General features: G+C 36.0%; 2 protein-coding genes across 3 annotated transcripts in view; one reads left to right on the forward strand and one right to left on the reverse strand.

Annotated features, from left to right (window-relative positions):
- Positions 1-320: 320 nt before the first annotated feature.
- Positions 321-14,067, reverse strand: wrap73 (WD repeat containing, antisense to TP73). Of its 2 annotated transcripts, none has more exons than XM_044125935.1 (13): positions 13,910-14,067; positions 13,277-13,364; positions 12,668-12,820; positions 11,153-11,269; positions 4,359-4,431; positions 2,987-3,090; positions 2,714-2,800; positions 1,941-2,075; positions 1,776-1,853; positions 1,589-1,691; positions 1,345-1,470; positions 958-1,149; positions 321-739 (listed from the first exon to the last, which is right to left on the reverse strand). In XM_044125935.1, exons 2-13 carry the CDS (start codon positions 13,343-13,345, stop codon positions 627-629), a joined length of 1,350 nt encoding a protein of 449 aa, XP_043981870.1. In that variant the 5' UTR covers positions 13,346-13,364; positions 13,910-14,067; the 3' UTR covers positions 321-626. The 2 variants fall into 2 exon arrangements, with proteins under 2 accessions (XP_043981870.1, XP_043981880.1); XM_044125945.1 differs by having other exon boundaries at positions 13,916-14,059.
- tp73 (tumor protein p73) overlaps positions 11,278-15,066 on the forward strand; it is a 30,650-nt gene continuing 26,861 nt past the window's right edge. The window contains exon 1 of the mRNA XM_044125739.1: positions 11,278-11,440. Within this exon, the coding sequence (XP_043981674.1) occupies positions 11,409-11,440 (32 nt within the window). The 5' untranslated portion in view covers positions 11,278-11,408. The remainder of the gene's footprint in view (positions 11,441-15,066) is intronic.

Below are 15,066 nucleotides of genomic sequence, written 5' to 3' on the forward strand. Positions count from 1 at the left end.
CTGGTTCCTTGTTGTTGGTTTCAGAAGAAGTGTATTGCTTTCTTCCCTTTTCAGAGATAGTACAACATAGTTCATGGCCAAAGCCTGTTGAGCCACACAGGACGGACCTTCATAGTTTCACATGTAACCATTTGGATTTGTTCTGTCAGAGCTACTAGCTAAGTTGTTCATGGTGCAGGTCATATAGGTTCATGCTAATAAAAAAAAACTGAGGTTTACAAAAAGATGTATAATTTTGGATATTAAAAATTATTATGATTAACCTGTTATTTATGTGAAGATAATTGAAAATTACAGTTTACAAAGTAGATGCATCAAAGTAAGAAACTGTAAAGTATTTATTTCAAAAAAATTTATTTAGAATAAGTACAAACATTCTAAGAAACCTGTACACAAATAGTTTAAGGCTAAGGCTCAGTGCTGAAAAACTAGCTCTGGTTTTTAAACTAGTATCTTTTAGTTTAAAAAGTTTTTCTCTTTCTGACGGAGTAGGAATGTCATCGGGTTTTGAACATTTTTTTGGTTTTTAAGCTGCTATAATCCAGCATTAGAGATATCCAGGAGTGCTTCCACTGATCTTCAAGTACATAATTAGACCTGAACTAACTCTGGAGTAAATGTGACTTTTACTTTTCGTCGTGGTCAGTGTCCATGTAGCACAAACACAGCTGGTCTTTCCCAAGCAGGATCACAGAGTCGCCACTGCAGTGCCAGTTTAGGGACTGGACTTGAAAACTACCTGAAAGACAAAAAAAAATAAAAGAGTAACTCATCACTAAACATGTACAACAAAAAAAGAAAAAAAGCTTTTGTCAAAGATAACAGTAAGCACTGAAAATAATAGTATTTGCAAAGTTTATAGTGGACGTCTTATTCCACACATTGCCCAATCTTATAGCTAACCCAAAAAGTTGGGAGATTTTAACCAACAAAGTGACATTTTAAATAGTGTGATACCTTCAACAGGAACCTGAACAGAAACGCAGCCTCCTGGAGACCAAAGATAAAGTTTGCTGTTGCCGGTACACAGGGCCAGTCGGGGGCGACGGGGGTCCCACACAACGCAGCGTACGGCTGATGTGTGCTCCAGCACAGCCTCCAGGCTCATCTTCTGCATGTCCCACACCCAAACGGCAGTGGCCATGTTGTCTACAGACAGAAATGCTCATAAACTTTCACAGCCACTCTGTTCCTAATGGTGTTAAAATACCAGGAGGGTGAAAAACAGTTGAGTATGAGAGGATATATTACTGAATAATTTAGAAGCCATAAACACATTTCACACAGTTTACTGGGGTCACCATTAGTTAAAAAAAACTAAAAAAAACAGCCATTGATACTTACCATTTTTGGTGGCGAGATAGCGACTGTCTGAGCTGAATGCCAGAACAGACACACCTATTTTGGGATTAGCTCTATCTGGGTCTGGCTTGACCACAGGAATTTGGACAGGCAGGGGGCAGATCTCATCTGGATGAGGAAAAACAAATCAGATTTTGTAAACAAACAAGGATACTTCTTCTGTTTGTTTTTTTTTAAATCAAATATTGTTTTATTATTGTTTTAGAAATTAGTATTGCTGACATACACTTGCTCTGGGTGCTCAAAAACGTGGGGCTCATTGTAATGTTGTGTATTGAGTGCTCATCACTGACCACGGCCGGTCTTCTTTCCATTTCCTTATACACAATCTAAGGACACGGAGAGTAGCAAATAAGCTTGATAAAAAAATAAAATAAAATTCAAAGTATTTTAATTTCATCATCAATACTCACAACTTTCGTGTTGTCAATGGTTGCAGGATGCTCAAACTGTACGATTTTCTTCCATGTGATATGATTGAGGATGCGCACCTGACAAATACAAAAAACATAGTAAGAAATCTACAAATAATGACCACTGGTGCATATAAAATTTTGCCACTTTCTAACAAACTGTACTTTCTCATCATAACTGCCTATAGCCAGGAACTGGCTGCTGGGGCTCCAGGACACAGACTTCACACCGAGGGACCACTCATAGGCACTGTAGGTCGACAGCAACCGGCCATCCAAGGAATATAACAAAACCTTATACTGTGGAGAAGAAACAATTAATAAATTAAGGTACTGCCACAAGTGTTTGGCGTTTTTATGCAGCTTCAAGATTTGAAAAGAATGAAGTAGGTGTATTTAGATTGTCCTCACGTTCTAAAATAAAAGCAATGTTTAAAGCCAGAGTCATTACAAAATTGATCTACAATTCACTGGACTTCTAACAAATTTCAATAAGATGCTTTCGTCATCACCATATATAATAGTAACAGCTGTTTATTTTTAGAAGGTCTTTATGAAATATTTTTTAAATAAAAAAACAACAACTAATTTAGTCATTTACAGTAAGTATATAATAGAATAAAACGTAAACAATGTTGAATATGTCTGATTTATACAAAAGTGATCAAAATGGGCAGAATTAAAGATATTATATTAGGCTAAATAAAGTATGTAAATTGACACACAGGCACAAGATCAAATCAACAGGGTGTTCAGGTTTTTGTTTGACTGGGGAAAATGGAAGACAGACAAGTCTAACTTCAATGAGCACAATCAGCAGCTTTAAAAGGCGTTTGGTAACTTTTTGCTTTTTTAATGCATTGAAGAATGATTCATATCTATATTTGTCATTAGTACAGTTAGTTTTATTTCAGTTGTTGAATCTTAAAGGAACAGACCTCTAGACAGCTGTCCCACATGGCTAGCACACATCCATTGGGAGACCATTCCAAACCTGCGAGGTCCTGACTTTCAGTCTCAAAATGCTGTAAAATAAGTTAAAAAATGAATTAAATGTATAATACAAACAAAATGTTAAAACAATGAAACCAAAGTACAACACAAAACAATTTAAGACGCTCTGACAAAATACAAATATACAAAGTTGATTATGCAAAGACGGAATTTACCATTTTTTTCAAAAAAATAAAGCAAAGCGGCGTCCTACTTACTCTGAGTAAATGCCAGTCGTCACATACAAATATACTAACATAGTCTTTGCAATCACGGCGCTCAGCTAAAGCCATATAGCATCCATCTCTGCTGAAGTCTATTCCTGTGGGTGAAAGAGCAACAAGACCAGATTTCATAGAGGTTCTTAATGTCTGCTTCAAATGGTAGAACAATACTAAAATTTTGCAACTTTTCATACAAAATAAATAAATAAATAAAAATCAATAAAGGCAGTATTGGCAGGTCAGACTTTCTAAAGATTGGTGATGGCCAGAAAACAAAGTTCTACATATTTTTAAAGATGACGGAAGACATCCCATAGAAAGACAGGTCATCCTTGCTTTCATTTTATTAATCTTTACAGGCTCAATTGCTGTCCAGCAGCTAGTGAAAGCTGGACAATGGAAGGATGGATTCAAGTATTCTTCTATGATTCTTCTAACTTTGATCACAATGGCTACTGTCTTCTGTAGCTAATACTAACCACTCACAAGTACGCCATTCAACCCCACTAAACTCTTAAACTATCTCTTTAAGTGGCAACATTCAGTTCGAGCTGCAGTGTTCCACACCAGGAGACACTCCCCAAGCTGCAATGCACAGGTCATAAGGTGAAAACAACACCGGCATAACTGTCCCGCCTGGAAATAAAATTATTTTTAAACTTTGATCTGGTTCAAAAGTGTGTCAGGAGAGAGAGTGGGCCTGAGCGCTTTTTCAGTTGAAAAAACCCAACATCCCTCGTTTACTGAAAAAAATAATCATCGCAATGGCAATTTGCTGAAAGAGCTGCAGTTAGTAGAATACCAAGTGTGTTCATTGGTAATAAATTACATAACTGCGTTGACAGTTTACTGATAAAAAAAATACAATCAAACTATTCAAAGATTTTTCTCCTATTTAATATAAACAGTTCAATCTACTGACTGGAATAACAGCGGAGGCCGATGTTTTCCACTGAATATGCTCTCGTGGAGTTCTGTGTGTTGGATGCAATGTAATTATCTGATTGTTTGGCACCATCGAGTCTGCGGCATGCAACGACCGCGGCCAAATCATTTATATGACAGTGCAGAAGATAAACGGATTGTAGAGGGGCATAGCATTACATGTGGAAAATGAGTAGAGACCGAGACAATCATATATCCAGTAGTTGCTGACAGGGCCGTTATGAAGAGCATGCCCCATTTACTGAAGAGGGAGCACAGCTGTCACCAGTGACGACCATACTTTGGCCATATCCTGGGTTTTGCCGCAAGGTAAAGAGCAGTAAGTGATTAATGAGGTATGTCAAGGCACTCAGCTGACCCTGTCCTCAGGTACTATAGCAGTACATACTGTAAACATTCATAATACCACTCCCATACTCACCCTTCTGACATGCCTTGGGATACTTGATGTAAGACACGGCTTTCGTGCAGAGGGACCAGACGGTAATTCTCAGCTGTCACATCAACAACAAAAAAACACAAGAATTGTTTGTTTTTTTGTTTTTTTTTTTAGTAAAAACATACTCTAAAAACACAAATTTATTTATCTCACAACATGTGAAGACAGATGTAATTCACAGTCTGATCTTTGATGAGAAAAGCTCTTCAGGAAATGTGTCAAGCCAGCTACAAACAGAAGCTGCTCAGATTCAAGATTGTTTTGTTTTTACCGACTGGCATGCAAATGTCTCAGATGAGCAAATGATGTCTTAACACTAGACTGAGATAATCTGTGTAAGAACAAACTATGATTTAACTCATTGAGGGAATACGGTTTTCCAAAACAAGTTGGTCCTATGTGAAGAAATAATAATCAATAATTCTAATAGTTGTTTCCCGTTTCTGAAATATTGTACTTTTTCGCATCAGATGTAATGGATCATTACATAACATCTTCTACAAGTTCCACTAATTTTGTCTCATACGGCCATATTTCCTATACATCTTAAAAATCTTAGCAGGGGATTGTGTTTCTTATAATTGAAATATGAATATTGACCTTAACTGATGAAAGTGATGTCTACAGTGTTTTTTTAAGTTGTTCTTGGTTTTTTATAGAATTCTGTAGGCTCTTGGAGAAATATTGGTAGGTCAAACACTCCAAGGAAGTTTTATCACACTGCCAGGATTTCCCCATTTCTGGATAATCGCTCTCATACATTCTAGAAGGTCTTTACATACGGATGCCATGTGTTGCTTTTTAAAATATTTCAGTCTGTTGTCAGAAAGGTTCAATTGAAATAAAGTCTTGATTGTGCAGCTCAGGCTTTATTCAGACTTGACTGAAAATACTAGAAGTCAGTTGAACAAATACAATTTGGTGCATGAATGTTAATTCATAATTTAATAATTACCAGGGAAATAACTTTGTTTATCTCCACAGGATCAGGTTAGCTTGGATTGCTTTATTCTCAAAATAAATAAAATCAAATAAACATTTTTTTTTATTATTATTCATTTAAGTTAACTTTGTCTCATATCCAATTTGTTTGAAGATTTTAAACATGTTAATTTGATTAAAATTGGCAAAATTTGAAAGGTAATTTTGTAAGGGAGGATATACTGATTGGAAGTAGAGTCCAAGTTATTCATGCTCTCATTTAACTCATATATGAGAGTTCATATATACATAGCAGGAAACTGGCTCACTCTGTTCTGTCTGCTCCATAGTTTAATGTTAGACATGTCCGCTACAAGTGTGACAAATTAACAGTTGTGTAGCTGCGAGTGGCGTGCAGACTGACAGATGTAAAGCAGCAGCGAAGAAAAACTATATGACCACAAGCCGACATGACAAGGAACCACGTGTTAATGGTCAGTTTTGACAACAGTCACTCAAATATCCACCAAACTCAGTTCAGCAAAGTTCATGAGCAAAAAAATAGGAAGCAGCCCTTAAATTATAGTCAAGGAAAATAGTTGAATAAGGTTGTTTAAAAGCTTGGATCCTCAACAATGATCATTTAAACAGAATAACTCCAAAGTTGCTAGGCCATAACTGATGATGTTTTACTACAGAATATCTCCCTGGTTGTTAGCGGACACTGAGAGGTGTTGTTTTTTTGTTTGTTTGCACTTAGCATGCACAGGTTGTGACTAAAACTAAATAAACAAAAATTATGGTAAACTTTAAATGTTTCTCAGAAATAATATTTGTGGCAATTTAAGGCTATTAGAAAACAAAAACATGCCTACTTATTATGCAGTGCATAATCTGTTTATATCAAGCTTTTATATGTGGTTGCAAACCTGTGTTGTCATTTTTTGGGCAATAATTAAAGCCTTAAATAGTATCGTGGCATGTCATATCCAAAGTATTAGAAGTGAATCTTTTGCATTAAATATTCAGCGGTGTAACTTATACAATTTCTGCTGTTAACCCTCTTTGTTATTTAGTGATTCTTATAAGACTGAGATGATTCAATATTAACAGAAGAGTAAGTTTTACTTGGGTAAAAAAAAATAAACAAAAACAAAAACAGGAAAGTAACTCTTCTTTTGGATGATCATTCTTAATAATCCTAATTTTGATTTCTAGAGTCTATAACTTTTAACAACACTTCTGAAATGAGGACCTTTTGTTATAGCATTCAGTCAGACATATGAACAGGGGATAAATCTGTCACTGAAACGGACTGAAGTGTTGACCCTTCTGTTTAGTCAGCCAGTTTGGACAACCAGCTGTGTAGACCCTGCAATAACATCTCACAGCAGACTTTCTGGACTTCCCCTCCGTTAAGCTGCCATAACAACCAGAGTCAACACCGCTCAAACACCCACATGCTTTACACATAAATGCTTCGAGGCCGCCACATATGCAATGCAGAGTGATCAGGACCAGAACAGAGTGTAACTTTAAACTGAGGAGGGAAAAATGTGTGTGTGTGAGCAAAATAGGTGGGAAATGATTTCGCTTCTGTGGTGGAATGCAATTAGAACCAGAGTCAGTAAAGCTAGGGTTGAAATGAAGTATTCTCACATTCCTGGAGGAGCAGTTTTAAAGTGGGTGGATAGGATTTGAGACGTATCGGTGGTCTGGTGGTTACCCTAACCTAACCATGTGTTTAAAAAATAAAGAACTCTGTGAGAAAATACAGGTAATGAGGAAAGTCTGTAATAAATTTATCATCTATTTTATTGCATGGTTGTGTGAGGGCTGGAGAATAAGAAAGTTCACCTGATGCTGGATAACCCTATCTGTCAACAGAGGATTAGACAGAGGGCATTCCACATAAAAAACCATCTCAAACCAATATAGACTATATCTCCAGTTACCGTCTCATGAATTTACCGAGGAACTATGGCCTCTCGTGGCCCACAAAGGCAATGGGCTGCGTTATTGTCCCACGCTGCGTTCCATCTGCTGCCTACATTTACAGTCTACAGTAGCAATATTGCCAACTATGTTACATGTAAGTAATGCTTCAGCTGAACCTGCCAAAAACATCCTGGCTGATCTGATCTCAACAATGTAAAAAATCCTAAAAGAAGATACCCTCAAGCCTCTCCTTGGCTATAAATTTTTTCCAACTTGGGTTTACTGGTTATAAAGATAAACAGTGACGTTGGAGGGAGATTTTGCGAGGTACTCAGGCAAATGACTGGAACTTAAAACTTATAGACGACAAGCAAATGCAACACTTCCAGCTGAGTTACTTTCTAGTACGTCTTCGATGTGGGGCCCATCCTTTTCTCCCAGATTAGGAAAGTGATCAAAAAAATAAATAAAATCCCAAAAACAGTGAGGTATTTTGGTTTAGGTTAAAAGTGGAAAAACAAAAGCAGTACACCAAGCAGATTTACCAGCTTGGTGTACTGTGCACAAACACTTCCACAAAGGCACGATGCAAAGCATAGGCAGCTGTCACTAAACAAGTTAATATAGCAGGCTGTTTATGAGTGGAGCTGAAATTTAAGCTTGACACGAACACCAGCCTGGCACTGCCTTAATGAAATCCTGATTCAGGGTGAAGGTAAGTTCAGTGGGCTGTTTGGCAAAGTTGGAATTATTATCAGTTTTGTTCTTGCTTTGTGTTGGTTTGGCACATCCTACGCACAACACCATGGTAAGTAAGGAAGCGTTAATTACTTAAACTATCGTTAGTTATTTACCATGGAATGTTTAAAGAACAATACACTCTGGATGCCACAGTATTAATTATGTGTCACTAAGCTAAGCTCAGTAACTAATGAACCATTTAGTTTGAAACAGTGAATTTGTAGAGTGCTAAAAAATTATTCATGCTTATTTACTGCAATTAACAGTTCCTTTCCCTTTGAAACTTTTGCAGCATGGTTTCGAAAAGTCACATCACTTCCAATCCAGAACAATGTAAGATCAAGAGCATAACAAAGGCTTTAAATCAGGTAGAGCAGAAGAACTGCATAAAAACATGGAAGTTACAAACAAAAGTTCAAGATCATATTTCTTAAATTGTGTGCTTTGTTGGTCAGGCACAAATAAATTGTTAAAATTACAACACTTTTATCTTGCAATGACATCAATCATAGTGGCGCAAGTAGTAATTAATATTAACTGTAGTGATAAATTAAACTATATAAATACTCTGATCTGAATTGAATGTATGACTCCACAGATGTATGGGTCGATGAACTAATAGAGGGGTTTGAAGTTTTCAAGATCGGAATGCAGAAGAAATTCAAGAAATACTGACTTTTCATGTTTAATTTTTCCATATTTTTACAGAGCTGAACTTGAATGGCAGTCCATTCTCTGCCAGACTGCATATGAACCCTTGGTGCAGCCATTATGGTTATAAAGCCCACATTGTCTAAGTTAGTGATGCTCAAATTATTAGTCAATGATCAAGAACAGCCATTTTTGATTTATCTTTGCTTAAATCAAAATGACAGGCAAGTCCAATATGAAATTATTACGGGAAAGAAAATCAACTTAAAACTCAGAGTATGTATGTTTGTATGCGTTTTCTGTGACACAGTTTGATTTAACTTTAGCAAAGAGAAGATAAAGACTGACATTTCCTGATGAATAAATGGAAATGATATTTTAAGATAAAAATGGGATATTGACCAATAAAAAGCAAGATAGGTACATCTCTAATTAAAACATATCAGCAAATCTGAAATCAGCAGATCAAAATCAGACTTTTTTTTTTCACAGCAGGTGGGATCATTCCACCCACTCCTGTTTTGTTTCTTGAAAGACACAAACAGACACAAAGCACTAACACCACAGACACTTGCACTCCCTGCACCCTTCTCCAGACCAGACGGACTACGTAGTTGCACCACAACACCTGTCAACTGAGTCCTGGAGTCAGGTTCAGTATGACAGACATGGCCTATCATGGTGCCTTGTCATATTCCACATGGCCTTAGGACAGCTATGTTTTCTCACCCTTTATAAACACATGCTTGCTCTGGACTCTATATAAAACAGGAATTATGATGCACAGAAAATAACCAAACACATCTTTATTATTCTACACCAACTTCACATTAATAGAAGTTGGTGTAGTTTTGCCAACTTCTATTAATGTGCAGTCAACTTCTGCTGACTTATTTGTTTTTGGCAGTAGAGCTGGTTAAACAGGAGTGGAACATGTTTATATACTAGATGTGTGACAGAAAAAAAAGTCTTAATTCAAAACTCAAGATCTAAATCCCTCAAAGGATTTTTTTTGTTAAAAAGTTTCTAGAAGTGTACTGCTTTTAATGTACTTATATGTAGAAAACATATGTTGACATTTGATCTTTTATGACCACTATGTGTGAAGTCATTGGTTTTTGGTTGTTCAGAGCTTATTTGTCGCTACTATGAGACCCATCCTTCCTTGTCAAAGTTTAAGATGATTCCTTAAGATTTAGCAAAGAAAAGGGACATTCTTATATCAATTGTCTAACTGGCAGAAAGCTTTAAATTATTCCAAAGTAAGTCCAACATCTACACACTTTTTTATACAAAGATGGCAATGGGCTTTAGTATTTTGTTTATAGGTGGACTGTAAGACATTATCTCAACTTCAACCCTCCATACACCATCAATAAGCTGCAATCAAAGCAGACTAAACTACGATGTGGGACACAAACAACAAGATTTTATGATGGTAGATTGAATCAAGTTGATATCTCCAACTACATAACTACATTCTTAACTAAACAAACCAGAGAAACGCATACAAAGGGAAACATGTTTAAGCTTATGTATATGCAGCATGGTACAATTTGTCATCTCTTGAGAGACAGGGACACTTTCAAAATGTGAAAGTAATGTAATAACTACATAATATCTAAGACATGTGTGATGAGTGTTTATTTACATATTTGTAATGAGATATGTTTGATTCCACTCCCCTAAATACTTGGAATTGGTTTGATTTATATTTATCTCAGCTGAGCTGAGATGTGATTGATTGGCATGAACCATTTAGCAGAAGTTGGACACTTCCAAACCTAAGAGGAATTAGATTTTCATGAGTTGAGGGAGATAATGAGAAAGAGAAGAAAAGCCAGCTGAGCCTTCGTTTAGCTGATCTCTCCATTTTATCTAAACTGTTTTACATTCAAGTTTTAGAGTAAGATTGTGTTTGCGAATAACAACTATTTCACCAGACGCTCAGATTCGTAAATATGTGGGAGAAAATCAACTCTTTACAAGCATCAAAACGCTTGCTAAGGATTCTATGGTCAAGAATTCTCAAAGGTTCACAGACGAAACTTGATCGCTTTACTGACAGGCAGCAGACTCATGGATCCATCCAATCCATAAAATCAATTATTTAAAAATTAAAGAATACAAACGTTTGAGTGGCCCCTTTTTCAGAGCTGACATTTTTCTTAAGTGATTTCATTATACTTCCATTTTGTATTTTAGCACTGTAAGTTTATAATAACAACTTGCTTGCAATGATCATAACAGAGCATGCACACATTTCACCCATGTGTTAAAGGTACTTGAGACTCATGTATGACAGGACGCTAACAGGAGGGGAGGAATGAAATCAGGCTGAATACATGCAGCAGGTGGGGGTCAGGGGGGCGTAGAGGCAGTCAAGGAAAGCTCTGGTGTCTGGCTATTTTCAGGTCTCCCCTTCCTCACAAGCCAGCAACAGTTGAAACCAAACAAGCACACACACACATAAAAGCACTTGCATTAGATGCATGCACGCGTGCATCAACTACCTTCACACTTACATGGAACTCGGTGGTGTTGAGAATGTGACGTCCGTCTGGACTCCAGCGTGAGGAGACTAGTCCGATTGAGCCCTCATCGATCTTACAGTGCCAGTCTGGCTGTTCCAGAGACCACACCTGAAGACGACGCCACAGCCGGGGAAGACAATGGCAGAAGAATAACCATCAAGCAGTTATCATAGCGGTTCTTATAGACACATTGGTCATTTCAAACCGTTGATTTTAAGCTTTGAAAGACGAGTGAAAGTTCGAAACCATGAAAGACTGGCACTGGATGCCCTTTCAAAGGTAAGATGTTTCCACTATATTCAGCATGACCAAGTTCACAAGGAAAAGAAAAATTATTTCCACTAGAGTAGTGACATCCAATTTCTCCCAAACTGTTGGCTAAAAACAAATTACTGATTCCAGTGATTATTGTTTCTGGAGTGTTTTTTTTTGACAATAAATTTTTCACACAATCTAAACATATTTGAAATTAAATACAAAACTGGAGTTTTTGAGTAACATGTCAGAGGCACACGGTTTACATACTATACATTTTAAGACCAATTTGCTATTGTTAAAAGCCTAAGACTCATCTTTTTGTGTTTCAGTGCAACAAATGGGTTTTGCTTTTTATTTGAGTGAATAACTTTAAATTATATCTAAAAAAAGAAGAGTATTAAATAAAAAGCACCAATCTCTGGCTGTGATGTTGAAGGATTTTTAAAGTATTTTTTTAAACATAAATTAGTTTTTAGTAAAATATTACTAACTTACTAATAAAAATACTAATACGAACCACTGTCGTGTTCTCTATTAATTATTTTCCAGAGGAAACAAAATCATAATTAAAGCCTTGAAAAGTTAGTCAAGCATCCTTTACTTATAATTCTCTCTTTTAATGTGTTTTTATAAAGGGGGAAATTACTTTAATCTAATTTATATAAACTGCATAAAGAAAACTATCACAAATAATGCATTTTAACAGACTATTGCCTATAAATAATTTTAAAAGAAAATTTACAAAACAACAACTAATTCTTGCTATATAAAAGATCAATTTCATGGTGTTGATTTCAGCTTTTGAGTGTCAAACTAAACACCACAGGATTTCAAGGGAAAGAAATTATAATTACAAACAATAGTCTTTTGTTTGTTTATTGGATTAACTTTGTGAAAAAATAAATAAGCAAAACAGAATTTCCATAGCAATCAGTAACATGTTTATGATAATCAATGAATTTTAAAACAGTGGTTGCCAAACTTTTAAGCTTTCAACTCATACTCAAGTACTGTTTGACTATAAATGATATTAATTAAAAAGAAACATTGGCAACAAAATATAATTAGCCAGATCTGTATCTATTTGCTAGTACTGTCTGCAATATAAAGTACAGCATAAACATGCTTTTATTTTATTTTTTTTGTTTAATCCCAAGACCCTAAATTGTTGATTCTCAGCTCCCCCCGCACCCCCAAAAAAATTGCTAAACTTAAATCTGGATCTAGGCTTATACTTGTATCTGTTACCTGTACCAGCCCCCTCTTGTACATAGCACATAGGATGAACAAAGAGTCAGAGGACCACTCCATGTGTGATACTTGATCCAGACAGGTGTAGAGCTGCAGGATTTGCAAAGTGCTAAACTCTCTCACAACTAGTCTGTATTGTACACAGGTAGCCTGTGGAAGAAAAAGCAAATGTTGTAGAATAAAAGGCCCATAATATCAGTGGAGCACAATAAATTGGACAGAGGTTGGAATCAGACGATGCCCCTTGATCACCACATCAAATGTTGAAATAAAAAATCTGGTAGCTTTTCTATTAAATGAGACAAAACTAAGAATTTCTAAAAAAAAAAATAAATAAAATAAATAAAAAAAAGTCGGATTAAGGCCAGCTACATATACCTTAATGTGTAATCTTGTAAATCATCCATTTTTTGTTACACTCAAAACTACAGCATATTTTTATCCTTTATGTTTAACATTACATAGTGGAAAAACAGAAACTGTCATTTGCCAGAGAAGTGCTGATTGGTGTGTCTCCACATAAGACTTTACATATTTATTGATACTTCTGCCACTGTAAATGTGGCTTACCATAAAACAATAAAAGAATTCAACTCAAAGACTTACCAAATATTTTCCATCTGGGGAAACTTTGCAAAGATGGTTGGACTGCTTAAAGACCTCAGAGAAATTCATTTTGCAATCACAACTGTTCCTATAAACAGACAACACAAACTTTGCATTCAATCTTACAAGCATACACAAAGATCTGTCTTCACATTTTCAACTGCACACAGTTGATATTGTAGTTTTCTCATACTACCGCGTGATGGCAGCATAAGTCCAGAAAAATACTACACTCAATGCATTAGGCAATATAAAGTTTTTCTCCAAAATAAGCCAAATCATTAAAATGTAAACTACGTTCAAACTTAAACCAAAATCACACCGTTTTTAAACATAACACCCGAAAGCACTGATTCTAAAAAGCTAAATGTGTTATTTTGACTCGCTGGCAAAACATAAAATAAAAGCGCCATCAACCCCGGCGGTACAACCATTTGTTTTTTCTTGTTTAATGAAAATATTATTTGTTAACAAACCACTACAGTATAAATGAAGACGTGAAATGCAAACATAAACTATTAGGAATTCCGATAAACTAGCTCTAACTGGGCTCGATCATTGCTAGCATGTAGCACTAGTTAGCGGTTAATGTGAAGACAAACCATGGAAAATATTCAAACAAGTAACACTTACTCTTAACTTCAGCAGCATCACTTCCTTTGGCAAAACCTGAGTTGTACAGACGTCTAGAGGCCATTCAGAGTTTGTTTCTTCGTATGAAAGCGTTGGGCTCACATTTTTAATCCAACTGTTGTTGGGTTTGTTTCTATGAACGTAAAATGACACACCGGTGCTGTCCAATCAGCGCTCGCTTCCACCGAAATGCCTTATGGGAAATGTCGTTTAAGAAAAGATTTTTTTGTTTTGTTTTGTCTGCCCGAGTGAAAATGCTCATGTAGACCAAATATAAAGAAAAGTATTGTCAGAAGTATTTTATTCCCATGACCAGGCTTTTTTATTTTATTTTGGAGTCTATTAATAAGTTTTACATTGTTCATACCGTCCTCGTGTGTATAACACTTTAAATGGTTTGATTGATGTCTTTTCGTAATTTATATATCAAACCAAACATGTCTATACAAATAAATTAAGCAGGTTTTATTTAGGGTACAGCTATTTTCTTTCTTGAAAAGGGACAAGGTTTTTCCCGCTTGTGTGCGGCTAAACCGCGCTACCCCCTCTCTGCTTCCCTCAGCGCAAAAAAGACGCTTCACCTCCTTCTCTTCGGTGTAGATCAGCAAAGCCATCACTTCTCTGAAGAGGATGCAAATCACTTTCCCTCCTCTCTCCATTTCATATTGCTTCTCTGAAAAGTCAATAAATTTCTTCCTCTCTTATCAGAGCTAAATTCGGTCGATATATGTTTTGTTTGTTTGCCTTTTCCATGTTGCTGTTTTTTATGGAGGGTCACTTTCTTGGCATGTTCGATAAACAAACAGGTTCTCGGTGCAATATCATTCCTGGTTGTTTGGATTGGAATAAGCGCAACCTTCAGGTAGGCGTAATATTTCTTCATATTTCAGCTTCTGTTTAAATAACTTAAACAGAAAAGATGAAAAAATAGACTTTTGGAAAGCTAAATTCCCTTTACCTATTGATTAAGGTTCAAATGTAAAGCTATTTATTTAAATAATTGTTGTGAAGATACCCGTGTATAAGGACTGCATATGGTGTGCATTTTTCTAGCCCCTTTTTTTGTTTTGCTTAGTTTCAGAGCAACAGGAAATACATCTGATTTTGTTAAACATCACAAAAGCAATAGCGTCATTTTAGATGTGGACTTTTAAAAT

Source organism: Gambusia affinis, linkage group LG01 (assembly GCF_019740435.1).
Source record: "Gambusia affinis linkage group LG01, SWU_Gaff_1.0, whole genome shotgun sequence".
Taxonomy (NCBI): domain Eukaryota; kingdom Metazoa; phylum Chordata; class Actinopteri; order Cyprinodontiformes; family Poeciliidae; genus Gambusia; species Gambusia affinis.

Bases quoted from the DNA above. Each gene is read 5' to 3' on its own strand.
- wrap73 (XM_044125935.1), bottom strand. From the start codon at position 13,345: ATGAATTTCTCTGAGGTCTTTAAGCAGTCCAACCATCTTTGCAAAGTT. The intron at 1,854-1,940 runs GTACAGTTTGTT...TGTATTTGTCAG, and splicing joins TAGGCAGTTATGATGAGAAA to GTGCGCATCCTCAATCATAT. The intron at 740-957 runs GTATCACACTAT...TTTGTCTTTCAG, and splicing joins TGTTCAGGTTCCTGTTGAAG to GTAGTTTTCAAGTCCAGTCC.